This window comes from Cricetulus griseus, chromosome 7 (genome assembly GCF_003668045.3).
Source record: "Cricetulus griseus strain 17A/GY chromosome 7, alternate assembly CriGri-PICRH-1.0, whole genome shotgun sequence".
Taxonomy (NCBI): domain Eukaryota; kingdom Metazoa; phylum Chordata; class Mammalia; order Rodentia; family Cricetidae; genus Cricetulus; species Cricetulus griseus.
In genome coordinates, this window is record NC_048600.1 from 25761953 (window position 1) to 25781380 (window position 19428).

Genomic DNA, 19428 nt, shown 5'->3' on the forward strand with positions numbered 1-19428 from the left:
TGGCCTCTGAAGGTCACCAGAGGACAAGCCATGAGCTCACTGTGGCAGGACTATGCTTACTTACTTCCTTCGCTCCCAGAAGGGAACCTGCACACTCAAGCCCATGTTCCTCCACCCGTCTGTGATCCACAGCAGGTGTGCTTTCCTTGTCCATTCCTATGACTTGTGAGAACCACATCCAACCGTAACAGAACCCAACAACTGCAACAGCAGTAGTGACTCTAGGTTTTCTTTCACGGAAAGAGTAACAGTCCATTTTTTTCCACCCTCTTTCTTTTTTTTCCTTTTTCATTTTTCTTTCTTTTTTTTCCTTTTGTCTCTTGACTCTTTTTTTCTTCTGACTCAAACAATGAAATTTAAATAGGAAGATCTTTCAGGAGAAAAGCACTCTTTAAAAATATAAAACTTCCAAAAGTAAAGCAAAAATCTTTTACCAAAATACTTCTTTCCTTTTTTTTTCACATTTTTCTGAGACAGTTCAACAACTACCCTCTATCAACTTAAAGAACATCACTCAAATTCCTATTTTTTTTTCTTGCCCTTAGACTGAATGGAAAAAGCTAAGGAAAATTAATGGTTCAGAATTCCAGAAGAACATTGTGTGACATAGACAGAATAAGGCTCTTTGGATTGTCTAGCACACTTAACTTTTAATGTACTCATAACAGCTGCAATCCTAAGGACGTGGCTAGGATGAGCACAACAGCAGCCTGGTGAGATCAAAGTAATAAATAATATCTGCAAAGAAAATAATTTAACTTCTGGAGACTACATTTCTTAAGCCAACCAGTTTCTTCAGGGGCATCATTCTCGTCTGGCCTAGGTGCTGCTCTAGTCCTCATTAGTGGTGCTTCCTGGCTGATGGCTGGTGGGATGCAGACATGAGATGCTGTGCAGATGCTGCCTCAGGGACTATCATTTTAACGTAAGGCATCACAGTTATGGAGAACTAAACAGTGCACTCGAAGCAAATGCCTGCTGCAGGTGTGTTAAGGCATAAACAGCCCAGCCTTGAGCTATGAGGGATAATAGGGAGAGATGCACCAGTGACACAGGCCATCTTTAACCAGAGCAATTAGAGAACATATAACACCTACAGTGAGACCAAGTCAGTGATACCGCAAGGGACCATCTATAAAGTCAAAGCCTGAGGGCTGGGACCTAGCGAGGCCCAGGTTCCCTTCAGACCACTCAGACTCGGAAAAGAGCCCATCCCTATGTGTGGAGGCAGCAAGGATGTCACTGTCATGGAAATGTGCCTCTTAGGCTACCAAAAACTGCCCATCAGAGTTCCTGGGGGTGAGGGCGCACTGACACTGAGACAGCTCTCAGATGGCTGGCCCACTTCTGTAAGGGGTCACCACCCACACTGCACACTAATTTCTGGCATGGGCTGAAGAGAGCAGCACTGTGTATGCTAAACCAGACGGAGGACTGCTTCGCACACTACTAGTACACCCAATCCTCACGCAGCCTATGGGATGAGATGCAGCCTCCATCCGACCTCCATGCTGAGAAAGTCACCCCAGGGTGGGTGGGTCCAGGGAGAAATGCTTCTCTCCTAGGCAGATGGCCACACATCAGCCTTCCCAGCAGCTCCAGGGTTCCCACAACCTATCCTTTAATGCTTGGTCGTATCAAGCTGAGGCTGAATGTACGTCCTGGTTTTCAAAGGGTGGCAGTGGCTCTCTCCAAAAGGTGAAGTTACTGAAAGTGTCTGAACAGGGGAAGTCGGAGGAATGGCTTCTCTTCAGCAATGGGAAGACATGGTCAACCACTTCACAGAGCCTCACATACCTGCCAGGTAAAAAGGACAGTTGGTTCATTACCCACGGAGCCACACCCAGACACACGAAGGGCTGGGGAGGAATATACTATCCTGACCCCTGTAAGCAGCCATCTACCCTGCTTCACTGGAGCCATTCTAGCCTCATGAATTAAGTGGAAGTGAGAGGGGAGACAGAATAGGCAAACATGAGAAAGCTCCCAAGAGCAGACAACCTGACTATGCATGAAGAGCAGATAATAGGAGCAGAGAGGTACCAGGGATGGACAGAGGGAGACCAGCACCATCAGGGGTATTGGCCTGCCATGAGACCACATGTGGGGTGCCTGCTATGGTAGCCATAATTGGAGTACCTGCCATGGTGGCCGCAAGTGGGGTGTTAGGAGAGGAACCATAAACAATGCACATCTATAGAGCGCTGAGACTACCACATTCACAGTGAAAAGATACAGGGCCATGGGCTTATCAAAACACAGATTTGGCATGAATCCTGCCCAGTGCCAGCTGTGTGATCTCAGGCAAAGGCATTTGCCTTTTTACAACCTGACTCCCTCTACTACCGTAAAGGAAGGAAAATGAAAACTGCCACTTGCTTAGCATCAGAAACAGAATCGCGTGGGCAATGATTGAGTATCCTGTACTGGAAACTCATCATTCAGTGGCAGATCACCTGCACAGGAAAACGTCCCAGGCCACAGGTCAGCAAGCTTGAGGCCTCCTCTAGCCTTACGTACTCTGTGACTCTGGGCAAGCGTCTTGTCCTCCCTGAGCTTCAACCCCTTCATCCTCACAGTATGTGGGGCTGGACCACACAGGAGTTTCTAGCACTCCCTACCTCAGGGCTTTTCCTCCATCGCCAGGAAGATGTTGCCTAGCCACAGCCTGCACTACAGAAAGAAGGCAGCTACATGAATTGACCTGGAAGACCTCCAGGCTCCTCCACACAGGGCTTTGGACAAGCACAACTCTCTCCCACATAGCCTAGACTCCTGTGTGACAGGCCCTGGGCCCCTCTCCACACCCTTGTGCCGAGAACCAAAAGGGGCTTTCAAAATCCAAACTCCAGGAATTAGCATGTTCTGAGGCATGAAATGACTTATTCAATAAGGCTGCGTGTGTGTTTAATAAAGGGCCTCCAACGGACTCGTGAGAAACAGTGTACTTGCACAGAGCAGGGAAACCTCTCTCAGCAATACGCTAAGAATTATGTCTTTCCTGGGGATTAAAACAAACAAACAAATTTTTTAAATACCTCCTGACTTGAAGGCCTATTAGCCTGAGGTTTGTGGCTATGGGAGGTGGGAGGAGAGAGCTGTCCCCTGCCAGGCGGTGGAAGCCACCAGAACCAAGCTGGCAAGGCTCACATGCCCTGGCAGCAGTGCCTGCTCCATCTGGGTGGCCCATTCCACCCTCCAGGCATGGGGCTCCCTAGAGCAAGGACAGGACATTCCCTGACTATAAAGGGGGGACCTGAACTCGGTCCCCCACCCAGTGGGGCTTCACTACATAACGACAGTCCACAGAACATCCCAGACTCCAAGGGACAAGACAAGCACCTGCTTGGCTAGAAATGGTCATACCCAGGGGCCTGCAAGATGGCTCAGCAGGAAAAGAAGTGCTTGTCTGAAAAATCTGGAAGCCTAAATTCAAAACCTGGAAGCCACATAAAGGCAGAAGGAGCAAACAGCCTCCACTCTGACCTCCACATGCACACTATGGCACATGCATGTACTTGCTTGTGCACGCGCGCGCACACACACACAGACAAATACACATATGTACACACAAACATGCATTCACACACACAAAAATGCATACACACAAACATGCACACACATAAACACACACAAATTAATAATTAAAAAAAAACATCATTCCAAGTTCTGGGCTTTGGTATACCTGCTCCCTGAAGACAGAGAATTCACCTCAGAGCACCTGTCTCAACACCACACAGATGAAAGGATCCCAACTGACTGCTGCAGGATAGGAAGCCACAGGCTCCATCTTCTTCTCTTCCCACACCTACAGAGCTGTCAGGCCTGCCCTCTCTATGAAGCCAGGAAGCCAGGGCTCCCTCACATCTGGAACTGCTCTAGTCAAGCTGGACCCTAGTCCAGCTGCAAAAAAAAAAAGACCATCTTCAAAGTGAGAAACTGCTCTGGTGGTCTCATCTGGAAATCCAGACTGGCCTGAAACTTGCTATGCAGCCTACAGCTGGCCTCAAACCAATGGCAATCCTCCTGCCTCTGCTTTCCCAGGGTGCTGGGATTACAGGTGTGAGTCATGACCATGACCAGCTCAAAAACCATGGGAGGTGCTTGCAAACATCAAGAGGACTCTGACAGCCAACTCCCCAGATCCAACTCTCCAGTTTATGGCAGTGTTGCCATCACTCAAGCCAGAAGCTATTTTCCAGTTTGGTACAGATCACAAGAGGAGCTACGCAGCCTCTGCAGTGGAGGAGGCAGAGGCAGAGTGTCTGCCTGGGCTGATGTACCCAGTAGGGCTGACATGAGAGACCCATGTGAGGCGAGGCAGAGGCAAGAGTGACACTACATGTACCACAATGCCTCATTCAATACAGCAAACCAGATGGGTGTCGTGGCACAACCCAGCACTGGGAAGAATGAAGGAGGAATGCAAAGTTCAAAGCCAACCTGGACTCCATGGCAAGATCCTGTCTCAAACAAAGCAAACAGCAGTAGGCTGTGGACAGGGAAGGGCTCTGTAGTGCAGTGCTCCCCTAGCATGGCCAAGGCCCTGGGCTCCGTCCCCAGTACCATGCAGAACAAAGTGTGACTTCCCATGGCACCTGGGCTACATCCGTAAGTGACAGTCTATCTCTGCCAATTGAAGGTCTAGTTTCTGAACTCATTCAACTCCACTCCACAGATGACTGTAGCCTCTAGTTGGGGCTTTACACCCTGAGGGAACTGTCCCAAAACTAAGCTGGAGACTAAAGACATGGAGTTGAGCTCCATTTTTAGAAGAATTAAAGATTACAACAGGGGCTGGAAAGATGGCTTGGCAATAAATTGCCTTCCCTAAAGAAATGAGAACTTGAGTTGAGATTCTCAATGCCCACATAAAAAGTCAGGTATCATACAAGCCTGCAACCCCAGTGCTGGGTCATTGGACACAGGAAACTCCCTGCAGCTTGCGGGCCAGCCAGGCTAGCCCAATGGGTAAGCCTCAAGTTCAATGAGAAATGCTGTCTCAAAAATTAAGGGGAGAGTAATTGAGGAAGATGCATGACATTGACCTCTGACCTCACAGATATGAACACATACAAGTATGTGTACTGCATACATGCACGTGTACACACACACACACACACACACACACACACACACACACACACACACAGATGAAAACAAAGGTAGCAATAGCTAAAAGTGGCTGCAATAGATGGTGATGCTGGCTTTGGGACAGGGAGGGGGATCCAGTTCCTGGGAGGCTGATATACTCACGAGCTGATGTTGGTCTTGGCGTGCTCCTGCACCAGCTCTCCCTTGGGGTTGACAGTGAAGATCCTGTTCAGTGACACTCCCACTTGCTTATAGGAATACACATCCTGTGTACAGAAAAGGTGATTTGACATGTCAGGTAGGGCGGGAGGGGAGTTCACTGTACAAACAAGCACACAGCACCTTTCACTGAATGTCACCTTATCCAGTTTTCACGAATGGGCGCTGCACCTCAGGGAAACAAGGACACATTCAGCTAGCTTTCCTCCCTGAGCCTCAGTTCTTCCAACTCCTCAGGAACTAAGCTACCCTCCTCCATCCCCTGCCACACTGGCTGATATTCCTCAGGCTTGTTTTCTAACCCATTTTCTCATTGCATAATAATCTGCCGCACATTTTAAAAGCAGAATTTTCTCTTTTTTCAACTTTTTTATTTGAATTAGAAACAGGATTGTTTTACATGACAATCCCAGTTCCCTTCTCCCTCCCGTCCTCCCCTACCACCCTACCCAATTAAAAACCTATCTATCACATATCTTATCTTAAAAGCAGAGTTTTCCAGTTGACTAGTGAATACCCAGCTACATTCTACAGGATACAGAACCTTCTAGCAAGAGTGGATCGAGTACACAACATCTCTACACCTTCCAGTCACCCTAGATGTCTTTGCTGCAGGCTTCAAACTGAACCTTCCGAAAAGCTTGGGTCACACACACCATCTCCACTCATTTCCTTCAGCCAGGGAGATCTCACTGCATGCTTCAGGCTGGAGGCACTGGACCCAACACTGCCATCAGGCAGGGCTAGCATGGTGGGCCTATCTCTCGGGAAGGACCCAGTACCTCAGAGCCCTGTTTTACTCATTTAATGAGTAATGCACAATTGCAAGTTTGTGGTCCAGGTCACCAGCTTCAAACTTAAAGACGACCAGAGGCCACGTCTGACATGATCTTTAACCTCTTTGCCTTAGAAGGACATTCACTTTACAAATACTCCTTGAACAGCCCTTGTGAAAACTGCTAGCACCAAGGGCAAAGTCTGAGGCTCCATGGACCCCTCAGGTACTTACAGCAGGACGGTTCCCAAAAGCAGCGTAGAAGGGTTCTGCGTTCGGGAAAAACAGGTTTTTGATATCTGTCAAACACTGGACTTTGAACTTTTCTGGCTTCTTTTCAATCACTTCTCTATTAAAATAAATAAATAACTGGTGAGCATAGGAGGACTTAAATTTGCATTAAAGTGGTGTGAGGGCCACAGAAGCTGCATAGTGGGCAATGAGGCAGGTTAGAAGGAGGGAAGTGACCCCTGCATGCTGCCCTCTGACTTATACACACACACACACACACCAAGCTCACTGGTGAGCACACAGGCCAAGTTCCAAGGACATCTGCAAATGAAAGGGAGACAGTGTAGAGGACTAGGGTCATTACAGGAAGTCAGGAGTCATGTGACATTTCAAACTGATCCCTGCAACAATATGTCACACATAATGAGATAAGAGAAAGGAGGTCACCTCCGATACAAAGACACTGGACACTGTTCGACATCTAGTTAGGGTGAAACTCTTTTTTAAAATTTATTGTTACTTGTATGTATGTGTGTCCATGTGCCAAGTGTGTGTGGGTGGCCTCTACAGAGAAATAGGTGATGTCCAATCCCCTGGGGCTAAAGTTACAGGTGGCTGTGAGCCATCCAGTATGGGTGCTGAGACTCAAATTCTGAATCTCTGCAAGAACAGGAAGTGCTCTTCTTAATTGCTGAGCCATTTCTCTAGCCCCAGGATAAAAATTCTTAGATCAAAAATAGAAAGAGGAAAAAAAAAAACTACTACAAAAAATCTGGTTGTGGTGGCAACATGTAATCCCAGAACTAGAGAGGTAGAGGCATGGGGATGCCCAAAAATGCAGGAATTAGCGTGATCTACCGACTGAGTCCCAGGTCAAGACAGGGCTACAAAGCGAGACCCCTCCAGAAGGCCCTTCTGAAAACCTCCTATGGGGAGTAAAACAATGGTCTCCAGTAACATTGAGGTTTGGTGCTGTGCTTTGGGTGCTAGCCAGAGAACAAAGTAAGAAAAGGTAAATAAAAGCTATAAAACTTAGAAAGAATTTAGGGGTCAAAAGGATACAATGTGCCTTCTTGATGCTAAAAACTCAGGGCTGGAGAGATGACTCATCGGAGAAGAAAACTGGCTGCTCTTCCAGAGGACGGGGGTTCAATTCCCAGCACCCACAAGGCAGCTTGTAACTGTCTGTAACTTCAGTTTCAGAGGATATGACACCTTCACACAGACATACATGCAAGCAAAAACATGAATGCCCATGAAATAAAAAAGTAAATAAATTATTAAAAAATAATAAAAACTCACTGAAATGGGCAAGAAAAAACTAAATAAAATAGACAGCCCAGATTCTTGAATTGGATGATTCAATATTATATTGAGCTATTAATTCTCTCTAAACTGGCCTCTAGTTTCATTGCATTTTTAATCAAATCATAATAGACCTTTGGATGCTTTAATGAAACTTGGTTCTGAAAGCCACATGGCAGAGCAGCGGGCCCGACACAGCTTAGACACTACTGAGTATGGGATACAAGCAGCACTGGGACCATGGATACTCGTCAGAAGAGACCAGCTAAGAGGACTCTGTGTGTGTGTGTGTGTGCGCGCGTGCGTGCGTGCGTGCGTGCACACATATGCATCTGTGTGGATGCATGCACAAGTGCAGAGGCCAGTGGTCAGTCTCCGGTGTCATTTCTCAGGTGCTGTCCCCTCTTCTGTTTTTTAGACAAGCTTTCTCACTGGTCTAGAATTCACCAAACAGGCAGGCTGACTGGCCAGTGAGGTCCAGGGATACACCTGTCTCTGCCACCACACCCATTATATCTAAAGCGCCTGAAACTTGTGCCAGACATCACAGTCAGAGTTAATAACACATCATGAGGTCACAAGACTCAAGACTGCCACCCTACTGTGTGCTCGCCTGTTTGTTTGACCTGCTTTTAAGAGAACAATGTAATATCAACCTTAATTGCCTTGGAGTTCCCATGTGATCAGTTTTTACAACCTAAGCTAATGGATAGCTGCAATCTTAATTTAGGGACTCTTCCATGCTCCTGACCCAAAGTAGCACATGTATGTTTGTGTGTTGTGATAATAATTTACTGAAAACAGCAAAAACAGAGGTTAGAAGCAATCTTATAAATTGAATATCCACTATAAGTGTTGAGCACGATGACATTTGGATACTGTTTGGTAAGCCATTGTGTTTGTTATCTGGGTCAGTCAGGGTCAGTTGGAGTCAGTGACTTAATACCTTGTGAAATTCTGTTTCTGTAAAGTGTCTTCCACATACACACACAGGGACAGACACAGACATATACACAGGGACAGACATGGGGACAGATTCACAAACCAGGTAGGACAGATTCAGACATGCAATAGACAGACAAGAGGACAGAGCACAAATAGAGAAGAAAGTAGAGAATTCAAATCTAGGCTCATTCTTGGTTAGATGACACCAAGAGGAAGTGTCACACTGAAGTGTGACACCAAGGGGAAGTCTTTCATTAGTGTGATACTGGTGCATTATTGGTGACTTGAGTTTATTATTAATGCATTCAAAGAGACTGTATTTTGGTACATTGTGCAAGGAATCAGTAATGCATTTAACACGCACACACACACACACACACACACACACACACACACACACACAGACACGCAGGTTCTATGGCTCAAATTTCTCTTCACACTTGCAAGGCAAGGGCATTTATCAATGGAGCCACCTCTCCAGTCCAACAGTCTACTCTTTCTACAAAACTTGCAATGAGGAAGAGAGAACAGGGCTGGCCAGCAGGTCAGCATATGGGGGTTGGCTGGTAGGACAGTACCTGTGCAGGGCATGGGGATAGGACAGCAGGGCAGTACCTGTGCAGGGCAGAGAAGAGGCTGCTTGGGCTGAGCAGAAGTGGTCCCTGTGGCAGCACCGTGCCCCTCTCATTGACCCAGTGCAGGTAGCCTCTTGTCATGTCTGCCATCCCAATGGCACGCGCAGAACAGTAGAGAAACTTGTAGCCGTTCCTGAAAGACATAAAACATCCACTTTGAATAGCATTGTGGGTTGGAACTTTGCAGCATCCCAAACCCTTACCTCCATCTGCCCTATGAAGAAAGGCATGGTTGCAAGGCCCCACATGTGAACACTATATTCTATAAAATGTTATTTCCAGTTGACAATGAGCCTGAACGCCTCTCACTGCATCATAGACAAGCTCTCTGAGTCCGAGCTAGAGTAGCTTTCTGTTATGATAAGCCACCATTCACCTCTTCTGCATACCAGACCACACCATGCTTCCCATAACTGGATGGGCAGTGGTTGCAGAACCCTTGGTAAGCATGAGAATGGAGGGACACTTCTGGGGGTAGGGTAGGGTGATAAGACTCATCCACCACTGAGAAGACTGTCCCGCCCATGTCTCTGCATAGTCTGAGGCTCTCCCTATCATTCCTCAGCCACAGCAGCGTGGGGTACAGGGAGATGGGGAAAGATGCACAGTACGCCATCTGCTCTTGGTGTCTGGAAAACACTAGAGCAAAGCATGGAAAAGCATCCTGGGCCCAGGTTTCTCATTCTGCCCCAATCTCTACAGCCTGCTTTATTAAACAATGCAGGGGGTGGAGAAATGGCTCTAACAGTGGAAGCCTGACTACCTACAATACACCCAGAACCCATAGAGACTGATGCTCTGGCACCCATCTGCAGTCCAGCACTCCCATGGTGAGATGGAAGGCATAGACAGGAGAATCAGGCCAGCTAGCTGGAGTACACAACAGTAGCAGAGACGAGAGAGACCTTGCCTCAGTGAGGTAGGGGGTAAGAACCAACTTCTGAAAGCTGTCTGTCCTCCACAATCTGTGGCATGCCACACACACAAACACACATGCACAAACACATGCATACATATGCACACACACACACAAACACACATGCACACACACACAAACACACATGCATACATATGCACACACACAAACACACATGCATACATATGCACACACACACACACAAACACACATGCATACACACACACATACATAAATATGCACACACAAACACACATGCATACATATGCACACACACAAACACACATGCATACACACACATGCATACATATGCACACAAACACACATGCATACATATGCACACACACAAACACGCATGCACACACATACATGCACACATACACACACAAACACACAAATGCACCCACACATGCAAACACATACGCACACATACATATACACACATGCACACACACACACACACACATACAATAAAAAATAAAAAATTTCAAAGCCCACAACCCAGACAAACTTAAATAGTATTGAATGGTTTACCACCATCAAATTTTCCAAGATAAGCTTTTAGACTGGGGTTCTCAGCACAGCTATCTTGGAGAAGGTAGCTGTAAGACGCCTACAGTGATGCACTGTGAGACACAGCATCCCCAGCTTCCACCCACCAGGTACCCATAGCACACAGTAATCATGACAATCAAAAAAGCCTTAAAGCACGGTCTCTCATGCCCAAAATCCTTGTGCTTGGGAGACAAAAGCAGAGAGTTCCAAGCCAGTCTGGGTTAGATAGTTACCCTGTCTCAAAATTAAGTCTCTAGGCACGCACTACTGTATATTCAAAAGAGGGGAGAGTAAAGGGAAACCCCAAAGCTACCCTCAGTTGAGGGTCACTGTTGTGGAGAGAAGGGATTCTGGCCTCATTTGTAATCCCAGTGGAAAGACAATCTTACTCACCACCCTAAGGAAGCAAATTCTATGTCTTTGTAAATTACTCCAGGCTCAGAGGGAGAGATTCTGTATACAAAGTGTGGGGCCGCAAACTGGCAGTTACTAGACGGCAGTCGGACCCTCTATACTTACTGGCTTACTTTATGGTACAGCTTTGCAATGCCCTGGTGGGTCCAATCCTTTCCCAGCGTGGGCAAAATATGACCAAGGGTATCCGATCTAGATAAAGATGAGAAATACATACATAAGCCAAAAGTTACTATAAGAGGAGAACAGAAAAATGTCCAGTTGGCTTAGATATACTGTTCAAGACCCATAAAAATACTATCAGTAAGAGTTGGCAAGATAGCTCAGAGGGTAAAGGTGATCGGTGCCAGGCCTGATGGCTCGAGTTTGATCCCAGGCACCCACATGGCAGAAGGAGAGAACAGACTGCACCCAGGTTAACCCTTGAGGTCCACACTCATGTGCATGCATGTACACCCACAAAAATGTGTGGAAAAAATAAAACTAAAAGAAATAATAGTATGAGTAAGATCCATGGCCTTCTCAATATAAAGCCCCAGCTCACAGAATCAAGTGAGGACACTAAGGGGAGCTGTGGTGAGTCACCATGATGACGGTTTGCCAAACCCAAGTGAGGGGCTACTAACTATTCCAGAACAGCATTCTCCAAAAATCACCAGGCTGGAGAGATAGTACCCAAACAAAAACAAGTCAAGGAGCTTCCCCTATCTGCATAGTTCCAAATACACCAGAAACTGTGCTCCAGTTCCCATATGCTACCCAGAGTTAAGATGGAAGCCAGCTCAGACCACCCTGCAGTCAGACCCACCTCGTGATGGTCCCATCGATATCTGAGATAATGACTTTATCATCCCAGTTCCACAGGTAGATGGTGCCTTCACAACGACAGGTGCCCTGGTACTGTGTAGTGACACTAAAAACCACATCATTGGGGCCATTCTTCAATTTCAAGCTTTTCTGAAAAAACATGAACCATTTGTGTGCTTGACAAGGGGGTCCAGATTCAGGGGTTGTTTGGTCTCTGTAGGCTTTAAAATCAAACCATTTCCCCGGGCTACTGTGAAGTTTTCACTTCTGTTTCTCAATCTAGCTCTTTCCAGGGCTGGACGGGCAACCTAAGTCAGACTCGGTTTGGCCCCACTGGTGAAACAGTCACCACTCTTTACAAAGCAATCTTCTTCTAAAAGCAATGCTAACTTGATCCAAAGCTTAAGAGAGTGTGTACATGGAGTTAAGTGACTGGCTACCAGGCTTCCCCCAAGTCACACCAATACACAGGAAATGTGAAGGGTCTTGGAGTGAGAACACAAATGTAAGTCAGACAAAAATGTTTCCCTCAGTATTGTTTTTATCCATTTTATAATGACACAGAATGGAAAAAGAGGCCTTGAGTCCATAAAAACATAGAACAGGCCCAAACACATCATTCCAAATTCAGAAAACAAAACTTGGTCAGTCTTCACTCTTTGCTGGTATATTCCAAGACACAGCAGCTAAGCTGCACAGACCCACAAGATTGACTTGAAGTGTCCCCCAGGGCCCTATAAGTGGCTAACTTGGGGTTATCTTTTCCCATTAAATACCATCCTATCAAAACCTGCTCCCCATAAGTTCTTACAATAGATACACAAGGCTTTATTTATAGAAAAGCAGAGATACCTACACTGATGACCTTGATTTCAAGTAAGTCTGGGGTTGGAAAGGCCTCATTAAAACTACACACACACACACACACACACACACACACACACACACACACACACACACACAGAGGAAGTGGGCTCCTTTTTTTCCTAAAATACTCTAAACCCCATCACACCTGCTTGATCTCCACCAATTTTATAGATGCTTTTGAGTTAACAAGCATCTCTCTCAAATCAAAAACACTCAGGAGAGACATTCCAAAGACTCTTGACCACTGATAATGAGGATAAACGGGCTCAGGCAAAGCCGCCTCCTCCTCCTAGGTCAGAAAAAAAGCAACTCAAGAGTGCAAAAGTCATGTAGCAGGTCCATCCTAACAGATACAAGGTCAGTTTGGAAACACAGGGTACCGAGGTGAGGGTGTGAGGTCATCAAAAGGCATGCTGGCATAAGAAAGGCCCTAGAGGAAGGTCTAAGTGAGCAAAATAGTAGAAGGAACCCTCAGAACTTCAAGAAAGCCCCACAGCTCTATCTGGTCACAACCTGAGGACTAAAAATGCAGCTGTACTGAAAGCATGGGACTCACCAACTGCTCTGACGTGAGCCGCAGGGTCTTTTTGTAGCTGACATTCGACAAGAGAGAGATGTGGCTTGAGCTCGACGGCTTGGCAGATGCGTGTTCTTCATCACTGGAGGATGACTCATGCTTTATTCTGGAACACATGGTGATGTGATTAGGAAACGCATCTGGGCAACCATTAAAAATGCATTAGGACGGAATCAATGACTCCGTCAATCAGGTCTCCTGGGTGGTCATTTGCCATATGGCTTTAGATTTATCAATGAACTCTCCTATGTCCCCATTCATACATGGCTTCACTGATGAGGGGGAGGGACTGCCTCTCCTCATTCACTCCCCCATTTACCAACTCTCATCACTCACTTTTAACTAGTATGATTCAACTCCTGATGAGTAGGGCTACACCCATTCTGGCCCAGAAAGACAGACACACACACTCATCTGCCTCTTTTCTCTTTCCACTGGAGGCTGTGGGCCAAGCCCTATGAGTCCAAATGTCTACAGTCCAAACAACACCAGTTGTCTCCGATCCAGTTTCATCAATTCCACAGAGCCAATTCCAAACAATTAGGATACTCCCTGGGCCTAACATTTGCCGCCCCCAAGACTCCTGGAAGTCACTATGAGCCAAGAGGACACTACCTCTTGCCCACAGTATGCACAGACCAATGTTCCAGTTCTTCTAGTGGCTCCTATAGGCAGGGGCTGGGAGGCAAGCTAAGACTCAGGCCCACAGTCTCTAAGTACCTCACAGAAAGCGAGTCAGTAAATTAGTTGTTCCCTGAGCTCAATTCTGTGGCTTCATCCTCCAACCTAATAATGTTCATTCTACTTCCCCAAGTCTTAGCACCCCGCAAAGTACTTAATAACGGGCTTGGACTGAATGGAAAAGGCCAAGTGCCCCCAAAGCAGGCACTCCTCTGATGGTCTTTCTGTTGCTGTGATAAAACACCAGGACCAAAAGCAACTTCAGGAGGAAAGGGTTTATTTCAGTTATCACTGTTTGGTCACACTCATCACTGATGGAAGTCAGGGCAGGAACTCAAGGCAGGAAACTGGAGCCAGAAGCTGAAGCAGAGCTCTTAGAGTAATGCTGCTTACTGGCCTGCCCCTCTGGGCTTATTCTTCAGCCTACTTTCTTGTGCAACAACCCAGGGCCACCTGCCCAGGAATATATGGCACTGCCACATCAATCATTAAATGAGGCAATACCTTACAGGCTTGCCTATAGAACAATCTTATGGAGGCATTTTCTCAGTTTTAAGATTCCCTCTTCCCAAACATGCCTAAGTTTGTATCAAGTTGACAAAAATAAATAAATCAACCAACTTTCACATCCCTTTATAAAGACAACACAGATCTCCATCTTCCTTACCTCAGGGAGTGCTCCCTTCTCCTTCCAACATCCTCTCAGCCTGATCCTGCTTCCATTTCCTCTGTCCTGCCTTATGGTCACCCAGATAGCATCCCATACAAGCCTTCCCACCATGGGTACTCATTCAAGAATGATTTGCATACCCTGACACTGACTGGGACTGAGAAGTCATCATGGGGAACACTTACACAGCACCCCCATTTCTGTGTTGAGACCTGGCTCTGTGTGGATCCAGATATTGAAAAAAGGAGACAATATAGCCCAGTCATCCCTGCTCTCTTCGGGTTTTGCCTAAAAAAAAGTCAGTCACAGCACAGCCACCAGGGCTGGAGGAGCGCTCTTGGCAATCACAAAGCTTGTGAATAAGTTCTGGGATCAGTGACCATGTCAAAGGAGACAGGATATGCACAGACTGGAATTCTGGTTATCTGAGGCAGACCTGAGCTCTGTGTGAGTCGGCGTGTAGACAGCAGCCATGATCTGAAAACCCAAAGTTGCCAGCTCAAGGAAATGCAGACTGCACTAGTTACGATGAATTAATTATTCCTGCCTTTCAGCCTGCTTCCTTCCTTCCGAGTTGCAGACACACTGTCACCCACCAAAGCTCAGGTTGTGGTGACAAACTGTGGGGAGAATGAGACAGACATCTTAGTCCCATGCCGACTGACAGCAGAGGACTCCTCTCTGCACCTCAGTCAGCTCTCCCATAATGCTTAACCAAAGTCCCTTCCTGCTCCAGTATTTGCAGACCCCACAGGAGCACTCATCCTTCTGAACCAGCATCCTAGAGGTTTCTAGATGGGGCAAACCCAGGCCTGGAGCCTGAGCCACGTGACCAGTGCTCCAGACAAAGGCCCTCTCATCAAGTGGGATGCGGCTGGAGGCCCCTCGCTGAAGAAAAGCCCTTCCTGCTCCAAGCAGTCTAGAGAAAAATGAGATCCGAACGTACCCACGGCTCTTAGTAACAACAGATTGGTGTGCGCCTCTGCCAGAGGGGATGTGCGAGCAAGTGAGAATAGCTGTGATTTCCATCTGCCGCTTAGGAGGAGAACGGCCCACTGAATTCATTCGGTATGCCATGTTGAAGGAACATGGGAAGGGAAACACAGACTCAAAAACGAAAATGGGAGTTGTGCAGTTGGCTGCTGGCAGCTCTCCGAAGGGCACATGGACAGCCATTAGAGGCTGCCACCTTACAAACCTCACCACCCTGAATGGAACAAGGATGCTCCTAGGCAGAGCCCCCATACCACTCTTGCAGTGGATCATTAGATGCCGCTTGCTCCATAGTGGCTGCAAACAGCAACAAAAGGGCCCCAAGTCATTTGAAAATCTGTGTTGCAATGAGGAACTGTGAGCATTTAAGCTAGCGCTTGTCACAGTGCACATTTTTCAAATGGCATTTTAATTATTTGTATGGTGACAAGTTGTTTGCTCAATTATGGGACTTTGGGGACTAATCTGTCAATCAAGTCTGTCAATTAGGAAAACATGCTGATACCAATTTTTTTTGGGGGGGGCATCTAGGTGACTCTGTAAGACGAAGTCAAGGATGCTGCCACAAATGAAGAGATTTCCATTCCTCAAGAGAACTTCTACATGTTTGAGTCTCAAATGCCATCACACATAAGCCAATTTACAGCTTTCCAGGTTTGATAAATGTAATTTAGGACAGGGCAGGGTAGGGGCTGCCTTTCTGTAAGAGGAGAGGCACTACACAGTACAGACGGGAAGGACACCTGTCAGAGCACATATAAACTCCCAGAGCTGTGCTTGGCCCAGGAGGGCTCCTTAGTGTCCTGCTGTCCCTCCACCCTCAGCCCACCCCTATGTCCCTGAGTTCCTACACAGCCAGAAATAGAAAAAAGGAAAGTAACAATAAGAACGACAGGTACCATGTCCTCGGTGTCCTGCCCCATTGTCAAGGTGTCACAGCCCATGCTTTGTAACAGCTCACTGGGCCTCGGGGCACCATCTCTTCCAGGTCTAGGCCTGGGCTATAGGTTTAGAAGACACCTAGCACTTGGCCCCTGTCACTATCTTAAAATAGTTTAAAATGTCCAGATGCTCATATGTCCTTCAGGTGGCTTCGGTCTGGCCTGGGGGCTTGTGCATTCTGATCACCTAGTCTCAGGGTTATTGTGAATATTCATCGTGGTGGAAGGGGAAAGAAGATGCCAGGGTGTCTGTCATCCTGCTTCATAAATGGTGATGCAGAGGTGTCTTAATGAGTCAAGGACCACAGAGACACCACCCCTGCTCCACCACTACAAAGAGACAGAATTCTTGACCAGAAGGTCAGGAAAATAGTGTTGAGGCTCACACTGCTGGGCATCTCACCCACTCCAGGCACAGGAGAGCACAGAACAGCAAAGCCAGGTAAAAGAGCTTCCAACTGGGCACCAGCAGCAAAAAAAAGGGAAGCCTCCTGCTTCAAGAACATCCCAGTTGAGAAACAGTCCATCTGTACAGAACTGTTGTATTTCCCATACTTCATTTCTTTCCCACCCCACCCCCAGTCAGTCTTCTACAAAGCAGATCTCTCTTACCAACGGTATATGTTTCTACTTCCAACAGAAAATTCTAGAAATATTATAGTCTAAGGTTCAGAGCTGTGGCCAGGATCCGAAGGATATGAATCCCTCATCAGGTCAGGTAGAATTCAATGTTCTCAACGTGCCCCAACTGTAACTTGCCTGGCTTTGGCCTCCAAGGCACTAATATGATGAAGATGTGGATGGGACCCACAGTGGCTCTGTCCACGTGTTCTATCTGCTGAGTGAGAAATGCATTCTCAGGTTCTATATAGCAACAGGAAGACTGTAAAGGTGAAGAACTGGCATTGTCTGTGTGATACTGGCACAGACTGTCCCATGTCAGTCTCGGTTCCAGCATCAGCATCATGGACCAATGACATCACCCACAGAGTCAAGGCACCCTCAAGTTCATATAGAGACTGACCTGAAGACAGACCAACTAATGCTGACTCCGGTGTCAAAAGCTAACCAGAAGATGGCTCAGTGGGTAAAGGGCTTGCTATACAAGCATGAGGAGCTGAGTGGGGGTCTCCAGCACCCACTTAAAAACCAGGTGCAGCAGCTCACATCTGTAATCTGATTGCTGAGGGTGTGGGTTGTCGAGACAGGTGGATCCCAAGGTCTCTATGGCCAGGCAGTCTAGCAGAAAACAGTGAGAGACACTGTCTCTGAAGACATCCTTTAAAGTGCAGAGCTGTGGCTAGGAGCCAGGGGACATGAAACCTGAGCCAGAAAACAGAGAAGCTCTCCTCAGCTCAGGAAGAGTCCAGTGTTGACCTCTGACCTCCACACATGCACTCCCAGACAAGTACAGTTGTTTATGAGCACACCCCCACGCAAACAGACAGACAGACAGACACCACTTGCCAGGACCATGGAGATTCATTTTTACCTTGAACCTCAACTGTCTGAGAGAGAAGCTGCATATACAGGAGAAACGAGAAAGACCATCTCAATAAACTGCTCCTGGTCTTGGTCACCTAGTGACTCCAGAGCCAGTGGGAACCGAGACGTGAGCCACTGGCTGACCTTGTCAGTGTCTGGTGGGCATGCACATGACCCTAATTCTGCCCAAGAAAGGGGTGGCATCATTGTTAGAGGGCCACCCAGCTCCCATACCTGGTGGCCAGGCCAAGCTGTGCAGGCTGCTCTCCCGTATTGTGGCCCTTCCCTGGCAGGCACTGCTCAGGTTTGCTCTCCTAGGGGAAAGGAAAAAAAGCCATCAGAGAAGGAGGAAGGTTGTTTCCCAAAAGCTTGGATCCCACCATGGGGCTCCCCGAGGCCCAGAGCAAGGCAGCAAAGGCACACACCCTGGATGGGGACCTCCACCCAGGAGGCTCTGGAGGGTGTCTGTTTTGGCAGGTCCCCATTACTTCCTTGCCTAGAAATATCATAAGATTAAGCTGAGAAGCATTTTTGACAGAAATGAGTCTGTTAGTTATCCCTAAGTGTTCCTGGCACCCGACCAAATGCCATCATCACTGTCACAGAGGCACGTGCGTTAACAGGGGCTGCCTGGATTCCTGAGGGTTTCCACAATATTTTCTTCTAATTGCCAATAGAAATGTTCGAAAATATTTGCACACCATATTTTTCTCAGGGAAAATGAGAAAGCATTTCTCTCTTCCAATGCTACATAATCCCAACAGGAAATACTTCTGGGATATCTTAGAGAGAGCCTGGTGTGTCTAAGAGAACCCTGAGCCTAGGTCTACTGCTCGCTCGCTCTCTCTCTCTCACTTGGGAAGCCTACGACAAGCCTGCTGACTGTTCACCTCTCAAACAGGAATGAGGGTGCTGATAACACTGGCTACTGATCCATAAACCAGAAAGCCTGACACACAGCAGGGAGAGGAGAGAGGCAGGGAGGGAGGGAGGGAGGGAGGGAGGGAGGGAGGGAGGAAGGAAAGGGAAAGGAGGGAGGGAGGGAAAGGGAAAGGAGGGAGGAAGGGAGGGAGGGAGGGAAGGATAAACCAGCGGACTACCACTGAGTAGCCCTCTGGTAAATACACCAGAAAGCCCCTTGTGTTGTACGTCTACTGCAGGATAGCATCCATGTTCATCCTGACTCGCTAAGACCCTTGAAGATAATGTAGCAGGTGGCGATACGCAAATGCATTAGCAGCATGTCAAAGAACAATTTGATCTGCGCACAGCACTTCAAGGCACCTTCTCCCTTTGACCTCACAGACTCAGATGAGAC

The 19428-nt window shown here is 47.3% G+C and overlaps 1 protein-coding gene across 1 annotated transcript in view; it reads right to left on the bottom strand.

Annotated features, from left to right (window-relative positions):
* Positions 1-1597: 1597 nt before the first annotated feature.
* Positions 1598-19428, bottom strand: part of Lpin1 (lipin 1) — a 39876-nt gene continuing 22045 nt past the window's right edge. Inside the window, 8 exon segments of the mRNA NM_001244017.1 lie at positions 1598-1797; positions 5257-5360; positions 6323-6437; positions 9185-9337; positions 11195-11281; positions 11898-12046; positions 13320-13446; positions 18345-18424. Coding sequence (NP_001230946.1) covers positions 1638-1797; positions 5257-5360; positions 6323-6437; positions 9185-9337; positions 11195-11281; positions 11898-12046; positions 13320-13446; positions 18345-18424 — 975 coding nt within the window. The 3' untranslated portion in view covers positions 1598-1637.